Below are 24,027 nucleotides of genomic sequence, written 5' to 3'. Positions count from 1 at the left end.
GGGGTTTTCATAAGCTGTAAGCCATAATAATCAAAATTCTAACAAATAAAAGCTTGAAATATCTTGCAATGCCTGTTATGAGTCTAAATAATATATTCATTTCACCTTTTAAGTTGAATTACTTAAATGAATGAACATTTTCACGATATTCTAATTTTCTGAGTATTACCTGTATATATATATATATATATATATATATAATAGTATTCCGTTAGCTAGACAAAAAAAAAAGTACAGTAGTAGTAGTGCAGTAACTATTGAATAAAGGACGGCTCAGACTGAGAGGTGGACATGAGGGACATTTCAATGCTCCTCTGCCATATATAATAGTGACAAAACATCTAAACATTTTGACTTGCAGTGACCACACGATGCCAAAGGGACGGAAACTGACTATTTGTACGAGAAGGAAATTTAGTTTTGACACGAGTGAACTGTTTTGAGAGAGAGATGCACTTTTGCAAGTGATCTATAGTGTTGTGCTGAACTGTAACACTGTTTTGCCAAATGGTCTTAAGAGTTTAGAGAATGCAATTTCTGTTTCGAGAAATGAGCCAAACCAACTGAGAAAAACTGTAATATTCAAAGTCAGCGTTGTGTGTGTGTGTGTGTGTGTGTAACTTGACAAATCCAGGCACATGGGAACAAACATTTTTATTTTATAATGCAAACTGCAACATATGAATTATATTATTTACCCAAAGGAGCAGAAAAAGGTCATATACCCGTGGCAAATAAATCACACAGTCTGTGTTAAATCTAAAGTCCAACACAATATTTTCATCCTAAACCATAAAAAGGGAAAAAAAAAAAGAAAAAAAAAATCCACCCTAAAAACAAAATGTACATTCCTTTGATGTCGGACAGTTCATTCTTAATTAACTTTGTGAACATCGTCGTCATCAAGTCTCATCACCAGCTCCGAGAACAAACGACAAATCCAGGGCTCGTTTTCTTTTTTTTTCCTCCATCGACAGCGCAAAAAAAAAAAAAAAAAAAAAAAGGAAACTTGACTTCGTCTCAAAGTCAAAGGTGATTTTTTTTTCTCCAGGTGCAAACTTCTGATCTGTGTTTGGATCAACCAGCTCAGACGTACAGTGTCTTTTGTCTCTGCTGCTTCTGATTCGAGTTGTTCACAAATGTGTGACTGAACTGTGTCATATCAGAGGATTTGATAAAGTGAATTCTTCAGGGTTTGTTTTGTTTTGTTTTTATTTTAGCTTCATGCCTGCTGCAGGCACCTACCAAAGAATGTCTAAGCACAAATATACAGTTCAGGAGAAAAAGTGAACTTCAATTAATCAGTTCCGTTATTGCTTAGATAAATAATAATTACTCTACAAGAGAAAAGATAAATTTCACATTGTTCTGATGCATGTAAAAAAAAAAAAAAGAAGAAAAAGAAAGAAACGGTTTGAAAATGTAACGTCAAATTGACTTTTTTTTGTTTTGTTTTGTTTTTTTGGTTGAAAAATCCCTGCGCTGTTGGTTCTTGAAACATTTTTGCTGTTTTTTTGTGTGTTTTGTTTTGTATTTTTTGTACATCTGCATCACCGAGTCTTGGAAAGTTTCAGAAAGGGTTCGTTGTTGTTGTTGTTAGTTGATTGGCTTGAAAAATGAGCCACGTGACGTTCAAAACAGTGACAGAAGTCTTTTTGTAACTCTGGGAAGGAAACAAAAAAAAAAAAAAAAGGGAATAGCACCATGTTCACTAAGGGCAAGCCAGACGGTAAAGAGGGGACGAGGGGGCGTGGCCACAGAGCACACACACAGCTCAGGTTCAGGTGTGTGTGTGTGTGTGTGTGTGCTGAAGTGCTGCTGCCGAATCCTTCACAAGTCACTTTTTGTTTTTGTTTTTTGGTCTTCTTCACTCTCCTTTCTTGTAGTCGGGCTGCGTGCAGCTGATGCAGATGTAATCCTCCCTCTCTGCTCGCTCTGCAGACAGACCCACACACACCTGGTGGAACCACTGGTTGCAGCTGCCGTCGCACTGGACCCAGTTCACCTGAGGAGAGACAACAACAGGATGAGTTTTTAAAAGTTAATGTTCAGAAAGACGGGTTAGAAGTTATTCTTGGGGATGAAATCAGATGTAACTCTTAGCAGGAAAAGGATGTGTGTCTTACAAATACTATTAAAAGTAGCAAAGAATGCAAATCTCGCGCGATTTGCACCGGCAGAGCAGTGAACTGAGACACTGGGAGCTTCCGCTACAAACAAGCTTAAAATATAGACTTATTTAATTTTTTTCGGAACAGTTTCTCATGTCGGGGCTTCAATACAAGAGGGGCATTACAGACGAGCACTATGGAGGTATTTGGATGTTTTTTTGGTGTGTCTTTTTGGACGAAGAAAAGTGAGCCGCGTTCGCTACCGTCATATGGACATGCAGTGCTGCATGGAGCCCCGCTGAAAGGCACGGAGGAAATTTGAATTTTGGGTGAACTATCCCTTTAAACCTGAGTTGCTTCTATACTGAAAAACTCTGACAAGTCAAACTGTAGGATGTGTTAGAGACTAATTCATCTGTCTAACCAACATAACTATGACACCTGAAACGGTAAACACAGCTGATCGAATTTACTCTCGGTCATTGACCTAGTTACAATCAAGAACCTGTTTTCAAAGTCAGACGTATCCTAAAGATGTTTTACAGTTCTGATGGATCAAGAAATGAATGAATAAATCTAAAACGATCTGTTTTATTTTTGATATAAAGATGTTATGTGTTTTTTTTGTTTTGTTTTGTTTTCTATAGTATTTTTTATTTTAATTTGCTCTGCTTCTCTCTCTCTCTTATTTTATGCTGGTTTTTTTTTTGGGGGGGGGGGGGGGGGGGGGGCTCAGTGGTTTAGAGGTTAAGAGGACGTCACATGTTGGCAATGGCCAATGCAGTGATCGCAAGTACGAATCCTGACTGTGCCGATCTGTTCTGTGTGTCATTTCCCCAGTCTCTCTCCACTGTCCTGTCCATTAAAGGCAAAAATGCCCCAAAAAATATCTTAAAAATAAATAAAAATATTATGTTAATTGGTTATTAAGGCCACTGGTTAAATTAAAACACTTCTGATGTAAAAGTGGATGTAAGAAAACATTAAAAAGAAAGAATAAGTATTTATTTAAAAAAAGTAAATTCTGCATGTGTTGTAGTCACACCGACCTCGTCCCCCTCGGGCTCGCGGCACCACGGCGCGGCGCACAGCGAGTAGTCTTCCTCCGAGTCCGACGGCGCCGGGTCGGACGCCGTGTGCGACGGGGAACTCGTCCTCTTGGTTTCTTCGCTCCTCTCCTTCTCTTTCTCTTTCTCTTTCTCTTTGCTCTTCTTCGACGACTTCTTCTTTCGGCATTTCTTGGCGCCGTCGCTGTGCTGCGAGTCCGAGCTCTCCTTCCGCCTCTTGGTCCGTTTGCTCTGACCGTTCACCGCCTCCTTCTTCTGACCGGACACGCCGTTCTGCAACAACACAAACACAAACACAACGCCGTTGATTCTCAGATAGATGCTGCTCTCCTGCACTGGACCGGTCTAGCTCCAGATTTGAGTAAATAAAAGCCGAGTCTCAGTTAGAAGTCGTGTCTGTTTCTATTTTTCTATTTTCTACAAGTCCTGAAAATTAAAACACCCATCCGGACTCATGGGCATCAATCCTCGGCCCGAACACGGCCCCAAAAAAAAAAAAAGCAAGGAAGCCTGTGGTTCAACCCGACCCGAGTTACAGGTGCATCTGTATAAATTAAATTATCATGGAAAAGTTTATTTATGTCAGTAATTCAATTCACCACGCAGGGGGGGGGATCATGACTTGCTGTTAAAACGTCGTGAAGCATTCTGGATTTACAACTTACAGACTCTGCCACCTAGAGGTCTGAATGAGAATTTGCCTCTTAAAGTGTGTTTATGATCATTTTGACAGGTTTCTTCCTAACCCCCCTCTTTGGCCTAAAATTTTTTTTAAAAATTTAAAGAAATTTTAAAAATGTCTAATGCTTGCAGTAAATGAATAATGTTTGTATTTTCGATATTTTCGATATGATATGATGTTTTTTTCGATGTGGGTTTGTTCGGTGTCTTTACATGTAGGCCTATTTCAGATATGTAGGCTACTTTAATCGTTGGATGACTTTGTATTTTGTCAAAAAGATGTTTTTCTAGATATTTTTTCTATATTCTTTGTTTCCCTGAGTGCCCCTCAGGGTCTTAAAAATCTTAAAAAACTTTTAACTATTCGGAAGTTTTTCCTTTAATGTATGAGATTCCTTAATGTAATGTGTATTTTGATACAATGTGTATATTTTGTTGATACTATATGTAACTTTTCCTCTGTGGTGTTGTCACGTGAGGACGCTGATTGGTTCTGAGGTTATTTATACCTTCCCCTCCCTCACACACACCTTCAGAACCTGACGAAGGTCTAAGGACCGAAACGTTGTTCAGCTCAATAAAATCTTTGCAAGTGATGACAGTGTGCGGGAGCTTTCTCTCACGTCAGTAATTCAATTCAAAAAGTGAAACTATATATAGATCCATTACACACAGAATGAAACATTTCATGTCTTTATTTATTTAATTTCTTTTAATTGTAATGATTATGGCTTCACATTTAATGAAGACCTAAAATTCCTGACTGCACCTGAATGCAACACCAGTGCCTCCGTCCTTCCTCACACTACACAGTGGTGACAGTTTTAACAGGCCGAGCCCACAGCTCCGCTCAGTTTCCGTGGTTACCTACGGTCACGATGCAACATGGCCGCCTCGGTTCGGTGCGTCGCCCACTTATGTATTTGTAACGACTTGTAACAACTCATTCTAAGGAACCAGAAAGCTTTACTTTGGATGCAGCTGTGATTCACCTTCAGTGAAATACATATTTATAGACATATTTGATTTTTGCTAATAAAAAGCCAAATAAGTTACATACTGGGGCTTTAAATTAGAGGCCGACATAAATAAGAATTATATTCTTCTCACTGCTCCTTTCCAATCATGAAAAGTGTTCCAATATATTTATGGATTTGTCTAACATCATATTGTATTGTACTGTACTCTACACTTTCATGACAGGAACAAATAAAGAAAGAATGAATGAATGAATGAATGAATACATGTTGAGTTTTTCCACTTGGGGGTGTCATCCTGGTTACCTTGTGGTGGTGGTGGTGGTGGGGGCTTCCCCTGGGCGACGGCTGCTCCGGCTCTGATTGGTTCCCACAGGGGGCGCTGTGCGAGGGCAGCGGGGCCAGTTTGTAGAGCAGGTATCTGTACAGCTGCTCCGTCTCAGGCAGCGTGACCTGCAGCAGGAAACCCTCCACCATCAGCTCGTCCAGCTCCGCACCCAGTCCTGTAAACACACACACACACACACAACGACGGAGGTTAGATGAGTTAAATAATACTACAACTGTGTGTGTTAAGATAAATAAGATAAAATAATAATATAATAACAAGGAAATAAGTGAACAGCAAAAATGTATACACAAAAAAGTAACATCTCATAAGCAACGCAGTTTATATGAGCGAAAAGGAGTAGGAAGAAGTATAAACTTATCTAATCCTACCCCTATAATTTTAACTATATGTTCTAATTAAAATCATAGCACAAAAACATACATTTATTATTTCATTCCTCCATTACACTATGTACCATTTCCTGCCACATTTTAATCCGAAATAGTAAGCAAGCAAACACCTTGTGTGAATTATTCAATGTACCTCTGGAGAATCATTTCTTTACGTCTCTTTTTAAACATGATTACACTCGAAATGTTTTTGATTTCTGTACTCATATTATTCCACAGTTTTACTCCACAAATGGTGATACAGAAACTTAAAAAAAAAAGGTTTAAAACACCGACCCTGGAGAGGAACCGACTGATGCTCTGTGTAAAAAGATGAACCGTTGATTTCCTGAGTCTGATGCGATGATGATGATGATATTCTGGGTCCAACTCGCCCCTGAAACGATAAAAAAACTAATAAAACACACACACAAACACACACGAGCGCTTTGACAGTGACTTTAAGGTGAGACACTACAGGTGAAAAGAGTAAAAATATATATATTAAACTAACAGTTATCACCATGAAACTTCCCAAGTTTATTATTTACATGAAGACAAATATTCTTTTGTATTACAAGTTTTGTTTAAATATGTAAATGAAGCAATATCTAATTAAATATGAGCTAATTTGCATACACATTTCCAGAACAGAAATCTGAACATTCAAAATTCTTGTTTTATTTTGATGACATATTAGAGTCAGAAGTTTTTACAGAGGAGGATTTTGGATATCTCTTTTTATCACTCTGTAAATGAGAAAATATCTCCATGTTTTTAGGAATAAAATGTTGTATAAATCAGGCTGTGAATGATGTATCAACAATCCCCTCTGTGAAAACCTTCAGAATATAGAAAGGGATCAAACTGGAAGGTTTGGTGTCTGTAAGTGCTGCTGAAGTGGAGATTTCTAGCTCAGAGTCTGAGGAAAAACTCTTTCTGAGAAAACGGCCTAAAGATTTGTACTGTAAAATTCCATAGATTGTTACTGTCAATCGTACTTTTATGATTTGCGGATACGAAGGAAATTACCATGTTTGTAGCCTACATCATTGTTCAGGAGAGAGAGAGCATTACAATGAGACCTGACATGACATGGGTCAGACTAACTTTTGGTGAATTTAGGAGAAGACGAAAAAAATTGAATAAGTCTATATTTCAAGCTTGTTTGTAGCGGAAGCTCCTCTTCCCAGTTCGTCCAAATTTGACGAACCGGGAAGAGGAGTTTCGAGAAGCTTCCGCTACAAACAAGCTTGAAAAATAGACTTATTCAATTTTTTTCGGGACAATTTCGCATTTCAGGGCTTCAATACAAGACGGACATTACATACGAGCAGCATGGAGGTATTTGGATGTTTTTTGGTGTGTCTTTTTGTTACGAAGACAGTTGGTATCCATTTGCAACCGTTATATGGACATGCACTGCTACGCCGAGACCCCCTGTAACTCAGGGGGCTTTCACACCTACCTCCTTTGGTCCGGACTTTCGGACTTTCCTGATAGTTCGGATCAAATTGACAGGTGTGAAAGCTCCCCCGGACCACGGTCCGGACTAAAGACCGAGTCTTTGGTCCAGCCTCAGGAGGTGGTCTCGGTCCGGACTATCCCGGACCAAGGTCCGCTGCTGCGTAGTGTGAAAGCATTTTTTTGGAAGGTTCGAACTATCACACCAAACACAGGAAATAACGTCAGATGCGCTCGTGCCGAAAAAAGTAAATAAACAGAAAAAAAGGAAAGAGGAGCCGCGGCGACACTTGGGGAGAGGAGGAGATCATATTATATCCAGATTTGGTCAGAGGGATGGGTGTGTCAGTGTAGGCTACACTTGTAAACGTTTACACGGAATTAAACAGTAGAGTGTTTAATATAAATCCCCAAACGATACATGCAAGCCTATTTTTTTATATAATGACCCGAATATATATTTTTTCCGCCGAAAAAAGTCTGAAAAAGACGGATCAGCGGGTGACACCAAACAACGTCTGCCCCAGCATGTCAGAGCTTTTATTTCTCTCACACTCACACACAAGTGACCTGGAGAGATGCAGCCGCATCTGACAGGAGGATCGCGCGCGTGTGTGCATAGCGTGTGTGTGTGTGTGTGTGTTCCCCTCCACTACACAAAACAGCTGATCGCTGCCGCTCTGATCAATGAGAGCATTTCGCCGCGGCACAATCCTCTTTTTTCTCTCCTTTCATCAGCTCTAAACTCACTCTTCTGCACCGCGATTACAAACCACAGCAGTAGGCTATATTTTTTATTTTTATTTTTTACACATTTTTATTTTATTTTTTTCAGAGCACTTCCTATGCGCTAACGTCAGACGCACGCTCATCCGTCATGACGTCGGTAGATCCTTTAGTCCGCTGTCATAACAGCAGTGTGAAAGCGAACTTTACTGGACTATATGGAAACAATTTAACAAAAAAAAAAATTAAGTCCGGACCTTGGTCCGGACTACTAGGTGTGAAAGCGCCCTCAGAGAAGCCACGGAGGACTCTGAAACTTCTCCCAGCCCTTAGTCCACATGAGTCGGAGTAGATAATGAGTGAAATTTCAATTTTGGGTGAACTATCCCTTTAAATCACCCAAAGCACCAGGAAAACTGGTCTTTCCCGTCTGCTCTGCTCTCACCGTCTTGGACACCTTCTCCAGCGCTCCCTCGGTGCACGCCTGCTGCACCCGGTGCTGCCACCGCACCGTCCTCTCGATGAGGAAGCGCAGGGCGTCTCCTTCCGGGAGTCGAACCCGGATCCTCTGCAGCGCGGCGAGCAGCGGCAGCACCTTGTCCAGCGGCGGCTTCCTGGAGCGCCGGCACAGCGGGCAGAGCCAGGCCTGGCCGTACTCCAGCTGCCCCGAGCCGCTGCCGCCGCCGCCGTCCACGCAGCCGCCGCGGTGGAACAGCTCCCGGCAGAGCTCGCACTGCACCATGGCCCCCGACGGCGCCTTCTGGCACACGCACACGCTCGGCGGCGGCGAGCTGCTGCCGCTGCTGCAGCTCTCTGCGGCGGGAAGAAGCTTCGACTCGTTGGACGTCCTCAGAGCCAACAGGATCTCCAGCTCCCTCTGGTGGACGTCAGCCAGCGTCGTCATCTGAGACGAGACGAGACGAGAGAAAATCTGTTAATTTTACCTCCATACACAAATATTCACCATACTCATGTTTGGGTTTTTTCCAGCATTTTTTCCCCCACTTAAACCAACTTTATTAACATATTGAGCCGAAAAATACACATAAATCACATGGAGTAGTATCAGCCATTATTGCTTTGCACTCAAATTATGTACAGCACATGTGTCAAACTCAAGGCCCGCGAGCCATATGTGGCCTGCCACGTCATTTTATGTGACCCACGAGTGCTTAATTATGTCCAATTATCTTTGGCCCGCATGACAATATCTAATTATGGCCCGCCGGTATGTTGCACGTACCACTAAAACTACATAAGTTGACATGTAGAAGTTTAAAAAATATTAATCGATATTAATCAGTCAACATTCAACAACACTACACAGCAGCAGCGTGTTTAATTTAAATTAGAGCATTAACGAAGAAACTCTGACAGTTTGTACCAAGTTCAGTGATTCTGGGTTATTAATGAAAGTCTGTGATAATTATTTTGTACAGTCTGAGTTCAGTTTGAATGAGTAAACTCAACTTTACCCAGATATTATGGTAAAAACAGTGAGTGTTATAAGCTTTATTCTGCATTTATCTGATTCAAGCTGAGTGTTTTATGTAATAAAAAAAAAACAAGTTATACAACTACATTATGTTTTCAACAGGAGCAAAGTAAAGCAGATAACAGATAACGGCTCCACTCACAGCAGAAGCAGAGTCCTTGCTCTCCGACAGCGCTCGCTCCACGTCACACAGCGACTCCAGTTTTGAAGGTGAAGGGGATTTTTTACTCATCTGTGGAGAATCCTTCGTCTTCTTAGATCGTGACTTCTGATGCACCGACCCGACGTCACATCTCGGACAAAGCACCTAAAAAAAACAAACACACACACACTCATTACCGACCTACCTACCTTTTTAGCCTTGCTTTTAACTGATTCGTACTTTTTCTATTATTCTGAAACATGCATTTAATTTATCTTATCTTATTTTATTATTTATTTGTTTACTATTATTATCTTTTTTATTCTATTTTAATTCATCCATTCTTTTCTCTATTTTATCCCACTACACCTGCCTATTTTACTTCATTTTACCTAGTCTTTCTCGTCTTCTCTTTTTATCTATTTTACCTCATTTGATCTAGTATCTCTCTTATCTTCTCATTCTATCTATTTTACTTCATTTTACCTAGTGTCTTTCTCCTCTTCTCAATTTTATTTATTTTACTTCATTTTATGTAGTGTTTTCCCCACTGCAAATGAGTGAGTATTAGATAGCGTTTCCCCAATAAAATCCAATGTTCTAAAATTATTGTGTGAATGTGTATGTGTTTGCGAATTTATATATGTCTCCCTAACATGTGTTCCCTATATTGCTTGTTTTTAACATGTGAAGCACTTTGAGCTGCCATGGGCATGAAAAGTGCTATACAAATAAAGCCTGATTGATTGATTGATTGATTGATTGATTGATTGATTGATTGATTGATTGATTGATTGATTGATTGATTGATTGATTGATTGATTGATTGATTGATTGATTGATTGATTACCTGTTGGTCCTGACGTGTTATAATCAGGTGTGTGATGTGATATCTTTCCGTGTGTTTGTGTTTTACCTCCAGCAGAGAGAACGGGGAGTTTTTCAGCAGGAATGTCTTGGCGGCGCTCTCCTTCCAGGTCTGGACGTCGCTGACCAGCGCCTCCAGTCGGCTCAGAGACTCCAGCCTCACTGGGATGCCCTCGGCTCTGAGAACCAGCTCAGAGAGGCTGTCCAGCACAGGAATACGACCGCCCAGCTGCACACAGAGAGAGAACACACTGTCATTAAAAAGGAGATTTATTATTCTGCTTCTCCAGCTTTATTCAGACGTATAAACATGTTTAACCCTCCTCTTGTCCTCCTGGGTCAAGGAAGAAAGGAAGGAAGGAAGGACAAAGAGAAGGAAGGAAGGAAGGAAGGAAGGAAGGAAGGAAGGAAGGAAGGAAGGAAGGAAGGAAGGAAGGAAGGAAGGAAGGAAGGAAGGAAGGAAGGAAGGAAGGACGAAGGGAAAGAAGGAAGGAAGGACAAAGGGAAAGATGGAAGGAAGGAAGAAAGGAAGGAAGGAAGGAAGGAAGGACGAAGGGAAAGATGGAAGGAAGGAAGGAAGGAAGGAAGGACGAAGGGAAAGATGGAAGGAAGGAAGGAAGAAAGGAAGGAAGGAAGGAAGGACGAAGGGAAAGAAGGAAGGAAGGACAAAGGGAAAGATGGAAGGAAGGAAGGAAGAAAGGAAGGAAGGAAGGAAGGAAGGATGAAGGGAAAGATGGAAGGAAGGAAGGAAGGAAGGAAGGAAGGAAGGAAGGAAGGAAGGAAGGAAGGAAGGACAAAGGGAAAGATGGAAGGAAGGAAGGAAGGAAGGAAGGAAGGAAGGGAGGAAGGAAGGAAGAAAGGAAGGAAGGAAGGAAGGAAGGAAGGAAGGAAGGAAGGAAGGAAGGAAGGAAGGAAGGAAGGAAGGAAGGAAGGACAAAGGGAAACATGGAAGGAAGAAAGGAAGGAAGGACAAAGGGAAAGATGGGAGGAAAGAAGGAAGGAAGGAAGGAAGGAAGGAAGGAAGGAAGGAAGGAAGGAAGGAAGGAAGGAAGGACAAAGGGAAAGATGGGAGGAAAGAAGGAAGGGAAAAAGGAAGGAAAGATAGAAGGAGGGAGGGAACAGATTGGGTCAATTGGGTCGGAAGAAAAGAAGGAAGGAAGGAAGGAAGGGAAAAAGTATTGTGGAAAGAAGAAAGGGAAAAGGGAAGTAAAGAAAGATGGAGGGAGGGAACAGTTTCGTTCAAGGAAGAAAGAAAGAAGGGAAAAGGGATTGTGCAAAGAAGGAAGAGAGAAAGGAAGGAAAGAAAGATGGAGGTATAGGGAAGGAAGAAGAAGGAAGGATGAAGGGAAGGAAGGAAGGGAAAAAGGAAGGATGGAGGAAGGGAACAGATTGGGTCAATTTGACCCAGAAGGACGACAGGAGGGTTAAAATGTTGGATACTTGTACTAGAGGACGTGGACGCGTCTTATCATGAGGAGTGTGCTGAAGTATTTATCCAGCTTCTTAGAATCACTCCTAACAACACTGCTAAGAGTCGACTTATGAGTAAAACAACTCCACTTAAAAGTTAGTTATCAAGCGTCTCACTCACATTTATAGTGACGTGTAGGACTGAATCTACAGTGTCGGTCTCAGAGCTGAATTACAACAGTATTATGTTCTGTAAACTGAATTTTAGATGAAGTCAATTCCATAAATCCATAGGAATGACCAATGGCTGAAGGGAAGAATAAGAATATAGAAATATCTCAGTGAACAGTTAAGTGGCCAATGGGATTTTATATTCAACTGTATTTTGATCTACAAAATAATATATACACTGGGAATGAATCAAAACTAAATGTTTCCTAATCTTTCCAGTTCATTCATGTTACATGCTGTGACGTCGGTTCAGGCTGCGTGTTTGTGTTTTCGTTGTCTGGGTCCAAGACGAACGGTTGTATGGATGAAGTCGACAATTTTAAATATGCTAAAATAGTAAAACGAGCCAATTTCTGTACTTTTGTAAACACATCTATTACCACTGCATATCCGGTCATCAGAGACTCTGGAAAAAAAACGTGTTTGTTGTTGTTCTTATGGATATGTATCAATGTATTTTATTGCTTTTTATCTTATGTAAAGCACCTTGGTCAACCTAGGTTGTCTATGGGAATGGCTAGTGGCTACGTCATCACATTCTAAAACATCACTTCCGTGTCCAATCGCAGGATATTCAGTATAGAAACAATAGGCAGAGCCGGGTCAAAAACACCGCAGGAGCTTTAATTTATGAATAAATAAACATATATATTCATGTATATGAATTCAATGCACAATATAGCATATAGGCCTATTTTTTTTTTTTACTGTAAAAAAAAAAAAAAAAAAAAAGAGAGAGAGAGAGAAGATGAACGTACATTACAAGTTACATTCAAGAACCAGCTGTTTTCAATGACTGAAAGGGAATTCACTCTGTGATTTATTTCGATCGATCAGCTGTGTTTACCGTTTCAGTGACATAGACAGATTAATTAGTCCTCTAACACATCCTAAAGTTTGACTTGTCAGAGTTTTTCAGTATAAAAGCATCAGGTTTAAGTGTCGGGAGTCACTGTGGGGACGAAGGAAAAAGCTGTAAAGTTAACCTCGTCCCTCTCTTTTATACAGTCTATGGTCCCTCTGCACATTAATGAGCCTGTCTGTCACCGTGCCGCACCGCGGTCACCGTGATGTGTTAACGTTACAGGATTAATTAAAACACACAACGTAAACAATGCGACCGTATACATGTGTAAATACTACCGGAGGAGGCAGAGACCAGTGGATCGCAGTGGTCCAGTCACGGAGGTAAACGTTAGTTAGCTGGTAGCTATACTAGCGCCAAACGTTACCTCATATAACATCTCTATGTAACCATAGACTGTATGTAACTTATAAATGAGTGTGTGTGTGTGTTTTGGGGGGACAGCAATGAAGAACATGCATTGCTGTATACGTTCGCAGCAGGAGTTGGACACGGAAGTGACTCGTGACGTCACACTAGCCATTCCCCTAAGGTGCTATGTAAATAAATGTGACCGTGACCTTGACTTTTCGGTTACAGAGTGAGACAACTTCCTCCAATGTGAGAGGAGGAGTTCACAGAGAGAGGGTTAGTTAGTTAGTTCAGAGAGAGCTCGTATGTGATAGTTACAGAGTTTTCTTTTACTGATTGAAATTTCTAATTGCGCCTCACTGAGGTCCAATTCTTTGTCTGTTAGATGTTTCTACCTGGAGTGCTTCAGCTTCGTGCAGCCACCTCTTGGCCTTGGTGACGACGTCCTTCAGCTGCAGACAGTTGGGCAGGTAAGCGGGGATGTTTTCTACTTCCTGTAGAGCGGCGTCAAGTGTTTCCAAGCTGTGATACGGCCTGAGAAGAGACGAGAAGAGAAGAGACAGGAGGAGGTTCAGAGACCGACACCGACAGTCGTGTATATAATCATCAAATATGAGATCAGATCGGTGTGTGTGTGTGTCTGCTGTGTCGAGTCTCTCTGAGCCATTAGCGGGTTAAGCACTGTCACAACAACATGATCCTCTTTATCCACCATGATCCTGCTCTGCAGACTTGGCACATTTCACTCTGCACTGTCTGAAGTTTAAGCTGGTTTCATGTTCTCACATCTGGCACCGTTATTTAAGAAAACTGTGCATTCACAACTGCTATAATATAATACGTTTTTTAATTACAGGATTTTGAATTAGATATTGAATTAACATAGGAAGAAGGGGTGGGATTTAATAAGCTTTGGCTTCTTCCCACTCCTTTTGAACATAAATAAGTGTTAAGTCTGGTTTTTGTTTCATTTTGTGTGGTTGTCTTGTATTTATTGCTGTTTGTTTGTTTTTATTTTGTTCTTCTTTTATTCTGTGTTCAAATAAACTTTCCTTCATTCATTCATTCATTCATTCAAATAGTCTTCTAATAGTCTACCGCACTTTGCAACGCACATCACACGGACCTGACGGGAAGATTGGGGTGTACTTAAAGGGAAAGTTCAACATTTTGGAAAACTGGCCCATTGCCATAATCCCTATAGTCGTAGCAGTAGGTTCGTTACCTTTAATTGTCAGTGCAAGCTATTTTTAGAACGGCGGAGCAGAGCTGTGAGCTGCTCAGAGCTACGCTACGGAGGCTCATGGGATTTCTTGGTTTCCCTCATCAAACTCATCAAATACACAATCCAACAACTCCACAATGCTCTGGTGGACAAGTTGTGACCTGCACATTCACCACGCTATGAGATAATAATAGAACGTTACCAGACAGAGTTGTTTTAGAGGGAAATGTAGAGACTGCTTGCTGAAAAACTGTCCCTGAAGGCCACAATAGTTCAACAAGAATGTTGAACTATCCCTTTCAGTTTCCAAAAGTTTTCCAGGAAAAGTTTTTAAATTCCAAAACGTACAAAACCCTGAAGCTAACTCAACAGGTCCAGGATCATTCCCACTGCAATACAGCTGTACAACTCCTCAATCTGATTCATTCATTCACCATAAGCATCCTGGACCCAGCACTTTTTAACTTTTACACGCATCTTTTATTATATTTATTTTTTGTGTTTTAATACACTATGTGTTTTTATGTCTTTATGTATTTCACTTCAGTGTTGTGATCTGTGTTGTGATCTGTATTGTCTTGCTGCTGCTCTGTGACATTTTAAATTTCCCCTCGGGGATTAAATAAAGTATTTCTATTCTATTCTATTCTATCAGCGGGCATCCTCACCTGGCCTCCATGAGGCTGAGCACCTTCTCCTCCCACTGCTCCGACACCGTCAGCAGCTCCTGCAGCCGCGCCATGGCTCTCTCCACGGAGCTGTGCGGCGCCAGCCCCACGCCCTGGTCGATCAGCCGCCTCATGGTGTCCAGACAGAGGCTGTCGGGCCAGCGGCCGGCCTGCTGCACCGCCTCCAGCCAGCGCGCCTGCTCCAGACGCTCCCGCAGCAGCGGCAGCTGGGGCAGCTCCACGTCCAGGCCCAGACTCACGTCCAGCAGCTCCTGCAGCTCCTGGGGGCTCGGGGAGTCGTCGGAGAGCAGCCGCTCGCTGCGCTGCTGGAAGTCGTCCACTCTGGTCAACAGGTCCTGGAGAATATTTAATATAGGACAATTGTTTTTTTTTTTTAACTTTCTTTTTGTTAAATTTTCAATTCTTTTTTCAACAATAAAGGACAAACAATGAAACAGAAAAACAGAAAAAAAAAAAAAAATCATATAGAACGGACAGGTTGACCAGGTTGACATAGGGCATACATTAGAGCAAATGGGGTTTTCATTCACACAGACAATGAGTTACACGTTAGAGAATATGAAGTCCACTTTTCCCAGTACTTGGTAAACTGTTCAGCTCATAGTCTTAGGACAAAGGTCAGTTTTTCAGTTTTTCCATGCACTGTATTTCATTGAACAATTCGCTGTACAATGGTGATCCAGTCATTCTTTGATGGCAAATTTGTCTGCAGCCATTTCCGTGTAATGGCCTTTTTGCTTGCAGCCAAAAGCACTTTGTAGATATAGGACAATTGTAAGTACAAGCATGACACCTTGTGCAACAGAAACAGTTCTTGGAGATGTACACCAAAAGTATGGGATACTGTCAAAGCTGCTTTAATTCTGTCAAATCTGATTTTGGGACTGAGTTTCGATGGCACTGGATGCAGGGATGCAAACGGGTCAGGACCAAAAAAGAGAGGAATTGTCTGGCGGGGGGGGGGGGGGGCCTCACCATTAACAATATCACAGAAAAGTCTATTTTCAGTAGTTCAACCCCAACCAAGTATTGAGTGCATATAGATGGACAGTTTTCAGAAGGCCAACATTTCTATATTAAAAATGCTTTAAAAAAATAAATGGAGATACTGATTTTTAGGTCTTCACTGAATGTTAGTCATAATTATTACTATTAAAATAAACTGAAGAAATAAAGACATGGGATTTAACATCCCATTCAGTGTGTAATGGACATATAGGCCTATATAATGTGTTAGTTTCACTTTAATTGAACACATTCTACATCGCGGAGGCGACGTCTCTCCTTCACCTCTGAAACGGGGCAGAGCTCCGTGGGAGACACCTGCCTGACACAGCAACGGACATGCACGGGGGGAAAAACGGCAGCGCCGTCGCACCGAATGCACGCGGATACGCGCCGCTTTGGGTAACGAGCGCGCACGTCGCGTCTACATTGGAGGTGAATAGGAAGGCTGTTACCAGTGTAATCAGAGACAACCATGAATGAGTTGTCGCACACACTGAGGTGAGCAGCAGAGCGGCCGCACCGTGACCACGGTCCGCTCCAGCTGCCTGGTGTCTCCATTACGCACCACGCGTCTTTTCAGTCACTTGTCCAAGTTCTCCTTTACTGTTTTTTTTTCGAGACAACACTCATTCTCTCTCTCTCTTTTACCGGCGGTGTCAGCTGATGTGCACATCTGCAGCAACCCAAACAAATGCACATGTTACTGTTGACTGGCTCTATTCCAGCCACATGATTGGTTCGGCGCGGTGGAAATCTCATTATCATTGGTTATTTGTATTGTCTGCCAAAACATGAATGAATGAAACCTATCGACCACGTCTCATATTTCTATCGAGGAAAAGTTATTTCACAATTTATAGACACAACACCGACAAGCACTGAGAGCCGCATGTTGCAGTGACGTTATATAGGCTATAAAAAAAAATCCGCAAATAATAAGCCGACGAAAAGGTGCAACTTGCCACTTAACTTCTTGTGGATGTATTATTTGCGGGGGCTTTCGGGGGATCTGGTTACGGTGGACCACCACCAGTCTGATCAGGTCCATCACAGCACAGCAGCTACTAATTTTGGCCCCTGGATCATGATTTTTTAAAATGACCTTTAAAATAACAGCAGTTCACCGACCTTGAGTAAAGGAGCCTGTCGGATGGTGCACGGTAAACTGTCCAACTGTCGGACAAACAACCTCAGCTCCTCCACCGTCAGCTCATTCTGGTTCTGAGACTTTCCTCCTCCGGATCGATACCTGCAACACACAACACCACATTATTGAGCTTGGTTGAGATTCAGAATTATTTTTCTCTGTTACAAACTCCTGAATAGTGAAAGTGAGAAAGTGACAAAGTGAGATATACATAGATAAATGAAATAGTATTACTAAAATAAAAAGCAGAAATAAGAACAGTTAAATAAGATAAAATAGAATAAGAATAAGTAAAATGTGTAATATGGTTATGTACTTGGCATTTAATAGGTCAGGATAACACACACAACCTGTTTACACCTGGCGTTAACAAGCATCTCTGATCACATATTTGTGTAGGTAAATTAAAAAAGAAAATAAAGAGTTGAAGTGTTTCCTCCTGCATAGCTGCATGCGGATTCAGGACAGCCAGCGTCCTGGACCGATCAGATCACAATCGTCCTCAACGCGTCTTTGGTGCGTTTACACCTGTACTTTCATGTGATCAAGCTCTGTCTGATTGCAATCTGATCACTAAAAATGCATGTTAATGCCAGGTGTAAACCTGACAGTGACAGTGAAACAGATCATTTAAATTCTCTAGGATGGATTTTAATGCTCAGGCACCATGTATCTTAAAGAGTTCATAGGAGCTTATTGTCCCGACAGATGACTCAGAACTTTCCGTTTTAATAAAATGTATAGATTGTATCTTTGCTGTTGTTGTTATTAATAACACAAGTTACAGTTATGCGCATTATTTTTTCTAACTTTCATTATAACAAATGAACACTGGGGCTCCAGTCCGCCTCTAAATGGAGGCATTTTGCCCCTAAAATTTGAGACAGTACAAGTAATTTTTCTGTCTACTTGCGCATGTGCAAACAGTAAATTTGCCTCCGTTTTTTTTTTTTTTTTTTGGAAACACTGGTGAAATGTGGAAGAGGTGACTCAAAGTATCTGGAATCTGTCATTACAGGTGTCAGGCCAATGTGTGTGAGGACCATGCATGAAAAGGAAATGTGAATATTTGCTTTACAAGTCGATTAACAGTGTGCTCTCCCAAATCTTCTGCTTGTGCTCCTAAAATTTTAAGTTAGGGTCGGCTATGCTCCAATGAGTCTGGAGCCCTGGACACTATATGAACGAAATGTAAATGGTCATGTGAAAAAGAATTTCCCTAAATGTCTAAATGTCTATATGCAGCCGTTTCTTTTCTCTTTCCCCATGATGTGGGTCAGAATCAATAAGTAATGTTTTTTTTTTGGGGGGGTGGATATTTATTGTGTCACAGTCATCGGTATCTGCAGCTCTACCTCGTCTGCCTCTTCCCGTTGAGCAGCTGTTGTGCCATCGCAGCGACTTTATCCGCCTCCGTCGCGACGGAGCGCAGCTGATCCAGGAGGCTGGCCGGGGGGAACGCCTTAGTTTCCGCCTGCTCCACCAGGCCGTGAAGCTCCTCCAGACCTGACCAGGAAACAGTTCTGTTAAGTCTGAAGGTCGATGTTTACACACGTCACTTACAATGACACTGTTGCTCACGCCCTGAAAAACCCAAACATGAGGCGGTGTTGCTGACTGACAGAGAGAGAGAGAGAGAGGGAGAAGTGCAGATGAGACAAAGGTTTTGTGATATGGACTTTTCTTCAAACCTTTTTTCTTGCTTCCTTTGTTCTCCAGGATTTCCTGAACGCTACAGAGCCAGTCTTTATACGACTCCGCACGCAGCTTCACCGACTCCATCATGGGGTACAACTCATCCAGTGTAAACTTGTAACTGTGGGAATAAAACAAAGAAAAAACACAAAGCAGGACGATGAATACACTTTTCATTATAGTTCCAGTTCTGTAATAGAAAATAGATGTATAATTCATGCATTTCTAAATTTACATCGGAGGAGAGATTATAAATAAAGCAGGAAGCCGTTGAGTGCTTTTTTTTTTTTTTTTTTATATAAATGGGATTTCACAATGATCAAACTACATTATTGCTGCACAACCAAAGTGCTTTGTTGTTTAATCAGTTCTATCTTCCTGAACTCTAATTTTTTTTTAGCAACATGCAAACGTCAAAGAACAGATTATTTTTAGAAAAATATTTACCGGTATATTGTGACAAGAACCATTATTTGGATGTTTTAAATCTCTTTAAATCCTAAATTGTATATAGTATATGCATATGTTTTGCACTAGAATATTTAATTTTTATCTTTTTTTTTATTTTATAGCCACCTTTTACTATTATTTGTACCTGCACCCGACACCACGTCAAGTTCCTGGTGCTGTAAACTGAACTTTACTGCTCTTGGCAATAAAAACATTTCTGATTCTGATTCTGATTTCCACCTTTGAGATTAAAACATAAAGAAATGTATCTTTCTTTTATGAAATTAAATGTTAAACACAGCTGAAACTGTACAACTAGTTTCCAGATGAAAGAAATACTGAATTGCTGACACGTTTAGGTGACAACAAACGGGTTAAGCTGCTGATTTCTGCAAATATCACGATCACACTACTATTCTATGTGATGATCGGAAGGTTTTATTTTACAAAACAAGTGAATTTCAGAGGAGCGTGTGATGGCTGAGGACTCACTGGAGTGTGAGGTTGCTCTGCGGACACGAGCACAGGTTCCTGGCGTGGTACAGACACACCACTTTGCCGGGGCTGCAGGCGCAGGTGACGCCAGACAGGTAGCAGGTGGTCCAACACTTGCAGCACTGCCGCTCCTCGTCTGGGAGCACTTCATAGTCGACCTGCCGGGATTGCACCACGCCCTGGGGACAGAGACGAGACAAGAGGAGCTGAATGTCACAGCTGTAGTTGTGCAGACAAAAAAAAACATTTGTCTGAATGGTTTTATATACAGTATAGTATTAAGAATCCGTGTATCATTTGTTCTGTCTATTTTCAATAAAAAAAAAAATGAAAAAAGTGACGGGTTATTTTGTTACTTGTTTTTTAAAGGGATAGTTCAACATATTGGCAAATCGGCCCATTGCCATAATCGCTATGAGATAATAACAGAACGTTACCAGACAGAGTTGTTTTGGAGGTAAATTCATGCAAAACTGCTGATGCGCGTTGCCTTCAGGGGCAGTTTTTCATCAAGCAGTCTCTGTATTTACCTCTAAAACAACTCTGTCTCATAACATTACATTATTATCTCATAGCGTGGTGAATGTGCAGGTCACAACTTGTCCACCAGAGTGTTTTGGAGTTGTTGGATTGTGTATTTGATGAGGGAAACCAAGAAATCCCATGAGCCTCCGTAGCGTAGCTCTGAGCAGCTCACGGCTCTGCTCCGCCGTTCTAAAAACAGCTTGCACCGACAATTAATGTTGAACTATCCCTTTAATCTAACACAATTACTTTGAACTTGTGATGTCATGTTATCTAAATACAGAAACTATATTTTAACAGACAATAACTCACCATTTTCTTGACCTTCTGCCTCAGTTCCTCTTCTTCTCGGACCATGAGGACCATCTCCTTCTGCACCGCCGACGCCAGCTCCACATCCATCGTGTCGGCTTTACCGGCCATGTTGCAAACCATCTCGTCATGAGAGAAGACGCAGTACCGGCTCAGCTGCCGGTAGTGAGCCACACACTGACGGCCAATGGGCATCTGCCACAAAACATGGAGAGAAGAAGGCATTAATATTGGCATCAATATTCAATAATTAGCTTTGGAACGACCTGCCCGAGGAGACAAGGCGTGCAAACTTAAAGTGTCGACTTTTAAACCATTTCTTCAAAACCCACTTTTACAGACTTGCTTTTATGTGGTGTCATCCTCTTCTTTCATTCTTCATCATCTATTTTACCACACAGTTTTACTCCAATGCTCTTATTTTTACTTTTACTTTTACACCTTCTTCTGTTTTAAGGCGAGACACTACAGGCTGTTTTCATGCACTGATCAATTTTAAGATTTGGGGCTATTTTTCCTCCTTAACATGTCTTCTTTCAGAAAAGTGGAAAGAAATGGTAGAAAATCCACATTAAGGTTTTTATTTTACTTCATTTTGTCTCTTTCGTCAGTAGATTTCTCCTAAATTCACCAAAAATTTGTCTGACCCATGTCATGCCAGGTGTCATTGTAAAGCTCTCTCTCTCCTGAACAATGATCTGGGCCCCAAAATTGTCATGTCCTCCGTATCCACAACAAATCGTAAAAGTACGATTGACAATAACAATCTATGTAATTTTACAGTACAAATCTTTAAAGGTTGTTTTCTCAGAAAGAGTTTTTCAGACTCAGACTCTGAGCTAGAAATCTCCACTTCAGCAGCACTTACAGACACCAAACCTTCCAGTTTGATCCCTTTCTATATTCTGAAGGTTTTTACAGAGGGGATTGTTGATATATCATTCACAGCCTGATTTATACAACATTTTATTACTAAAAACATGGAGAAATTAGATTTTTTTTTGGGCTGATGACAGTATTTTCTCATTTACAGAGTGATAAAAAGAGATATCCAAAATCCCCTCTGTAAAAACTTCTGACTCTAATATGTCAACAAAATAAAACAAGAATTTTAAAAGGGGCTTCATCCATTGTTCAGATTTCGGCTCTGGAAATGTATGCAAATTAGCGCATATTTAACTAGATGTTGCTTCATTTTTACATATTTAAACAAAATTTGACAAAACCTGTAATGCAAAAAAATATTTGTCTTAATGTAAGTGATAAACTTGGGAAATTTCATGGTGGTATCTGTTACCCTTTTCACTTGTAGTGCCCCCCCTTAACTCTTTTATCCCACCTTTTCTTATCTTATTGCATCTCATCTTATAATCTAATTTTATTATGTATACTCCTCTTTTTTTTTTTTTTTTATCTAATCAACTGCATCCTGCATTTTAATTTGACTCCTCCTGGTCTCAGTTTGTTGTTGGGCTCTTGTATTGCCTGTGTTGTTGTTGCTCTATTGCTTGGGCCGTCCGTCTCTTATGGTTTTTTGGCACTTGTTGTTTTTTGAAGCACTTTCTAAACTTGTGTTTTTAAAGGTGCTTTATAAATAAAGTTATTATTATTAACACTAACAAATCCCTGTTCCTGTTTTCCCCCCATCAACCTCAGACAAAACAAAACAAAACAAAACAAAACAAAACGTCTCACCCAGTCCATTGTGCAGAAGTTGACGGCTTCAGCAAAGTTGAACCCCTGGTTGAATCCGCTGTGATACGCTCTGGGAAAAGTGATGACAAACTCTCCTGCACACTGGTTGGTGCGATAGATCTGGACACAAACATCACAAGTTTCCACATGTTTATAATCCCGTTTTTTTTTTTTTGTTCTCTCTGAAATCTTATCAGAGAGTTAAACAAGAACAACTTGTAATCTGTGATGTGTCGTTATGTGAGCTTGTTGTTATTACCGGGACGCCGTTGTTCATCAGCGTGTTGGGATTCATGATGGTGACGAGCTGGTGAAGGAGATCCGGCTGCGATTCAAACAGCTCAGGTGCCAGTCTCTTCATGACCGACTCCAGGTGCTCAGCAGCGTAACCAGGAGCTCCGTACCACGTCTTCGGCTCCCCCCTACACACACACACACACACACACACGGTCAGCAAACATCTTTTTTTTTTCTTTTTTAATGGGGCGGCCGCCCACGCACCGCCCCAGTCATCAAACATCTTAGTGGAAAAATACTTCTCTCGATCTCTACAAACATTATATACAGCAAGGAAAACAAGTATTGAAGGCGTCAACTTTTTTCTCAGAAAATATACAGCTCTGGAAAAATAAAAGAGACCACTCCAAAATGTTCTTAATAAATCAGCTTCTCTACATGTGGCAGCCATCGATTCCAGTGTCTATTGAACTCCAACACAAGCACACCTCACTCTACTTAGCTGATCACCTGAACCAAATCATATTTAATGAGGAAGAAAGATTATAAATAAATAAATAAAAACACTGCTGCGATCAAAAATTTGCGATTATTCCACCAATGTTGATTTCTAACTCTTCCTAATTGTAAAAAGTAGTGTTGTGTTGTTGTATAATGCAAAGAAAACAAGTTCATATTCATTTTAAAAGGTCTGAAAACACTGGAATTCTTTTGTTATTTTTGACCTGTTGCCATTTTCTGCAAATAAATAAATGCTCTAAATGACAATATTTTTATTTCCAATTTGGGAGAAATGTTGTCAGTAGGTTATAGAATGATACAAAAGTGTTAATTTTACTCAAACACATAGCTATGAATAGTAAAACCAGAGGAACTGATCATTTTGAAGTGGTATCTTTTTTTCCAGAGCTTTCTAATGGAGCTATTGGAAACCCATGAATTGGAGGATTTACGGTATTTCAGAGATATTGTTTCCTGACAAAGACAGGGGTGAAAATATCAAGACTGCTCCTCGTGTAAGAAACATTAAACATTAAAATGACTATGTGTTAGTACCAGTGCAGATAGTTGATGGAGTAGCTCCAGTGGTCCTCGATGTGCCAGCAGAAGGAGGAGAAGCACATGCCCACGTAGAGCCACGGCAGCTTCATCCCACAGATGTCGGCCGTGATGTGAGTCAGAACCGAGGAGTCCAGCACCGGCATGTTGTTCAGGTTCCAGCCGCTGCTCAGGTAATGCTGCAGGGCAGAGGACACACACAGGTCTCAACTCAACACATACACACACATACACACTCTAACGCATCCATGTAAACTAGTGGTGTGCATCTTCACTGGCCTCACGATTCAATCCGATTACGATTCATCAGTCTACGATACGGTTCGAGTGGATTATACGATGCATCACATCCTCAATTTTCTATGTTGCCTCACATGGCTTTT

At 41.0% G+C, this 24,027-nt stretch overlaps 1 protein-coding gene across 1 annotated transcript in view; it reads right to left on the bottom strand.

Moving 5' to 3' along the window:
• Nucleotides 1-1,071: 1,071 nt before the first annotated feature.
• The window catches only part of kdm5ba (lysine demethylase 5Ba), a 35,226-nt gene continuing 12,270 nt past the window's right edge, over nucleotides 1,072-24,027 (bottom strand). Inside the window, exons 11-27 of the mRNA XM_083971100.1 lie at nucleotides 23,642-23,823; nucleotides 22,608-22,770; nucleotides 22,349-22,468; nucleotides 20,654-20,848; nucleotides 19,814-19,995; nucleotides 18,868-18,992; nucleotides 18,532-18,682; nucleotides 17,158-17,278; nucleotides 15,001-15,356; nucleotides 13,503-13,641; nucleotides 10,300-10,479; nucleotides 9,384-9,548; nucleotides 8,192-8,650; nucleotides 5,854-5,953; nucleotides 5,143-5,339; nucleotides 3,161-3,451; nucleotides 1,072-2,005 (exon numbers count right to left, since the gene is read on the bottom strand). Of these exons, the coding sequence (XP_083827226.1) occupies nucleotides 1,868-2,005; nucleotides 3,161-3,451; nucleotides 5,143-5,339; nucleotides 5,854-5,953; nucleotides 8,192-8,650; nucleotides 9,384-9,548; nucleotides 10,300-10,479; nucleotides 13,503-13,641; nucleotides 15,001-15,356; nucleotides 17,158-17,278; nucleotides 18,532-18,682; nucleotides 18,868-18,992; nucleotides 19,814-19,995; nucleotides 20,654-20,848; nucleotides 22,349-22,468; nucleotides 22,608-22,770; nucleotides 23,642-23,823 (3,264 nt within the window). The 3' untranslated portion in view covers nucleotides 1,072-1,867. The remainder of the gene's footprint in view (nucleotides 2,006-3,160; nucleotides 3,452-5,142; nucleotides 5,340-5,853; nucleotides 5,954-8,191; nucleotides 8,651-9,383; nucleotides 9,549-10,299; nucleotides 10,480-13,502; nucleotides 13,642-15,000; nucleotides 15,357-17,157; nucleotides 17,279-18,531; nucleotides 18,683-18,867; nucleotides 18,993-19,813; nucleotides 19,996-20,653; nucleotides 20,849-22,348; nucleotides 22,469-22,607; nucleotides 22,771-23,641; nucleotides 23,824-24,027) is intronic.

The sequence above is a fragment of the Trachurus trachurus genome (genome assembly GCF_905171665.1).
Source record: "Trachurus trachurus genome assembly, chromosome: 5".
In the NCBI taxonomy this organism is placed as follows: Eukaryota; Metazoa; Chordata; class Actinopteri; order Carangiformes; family Carangidae; genus Trachurus; species Trachurus trachurus.
This window is presented reverse-complemented; position numbering and strand designations above follow the sequence as displayed.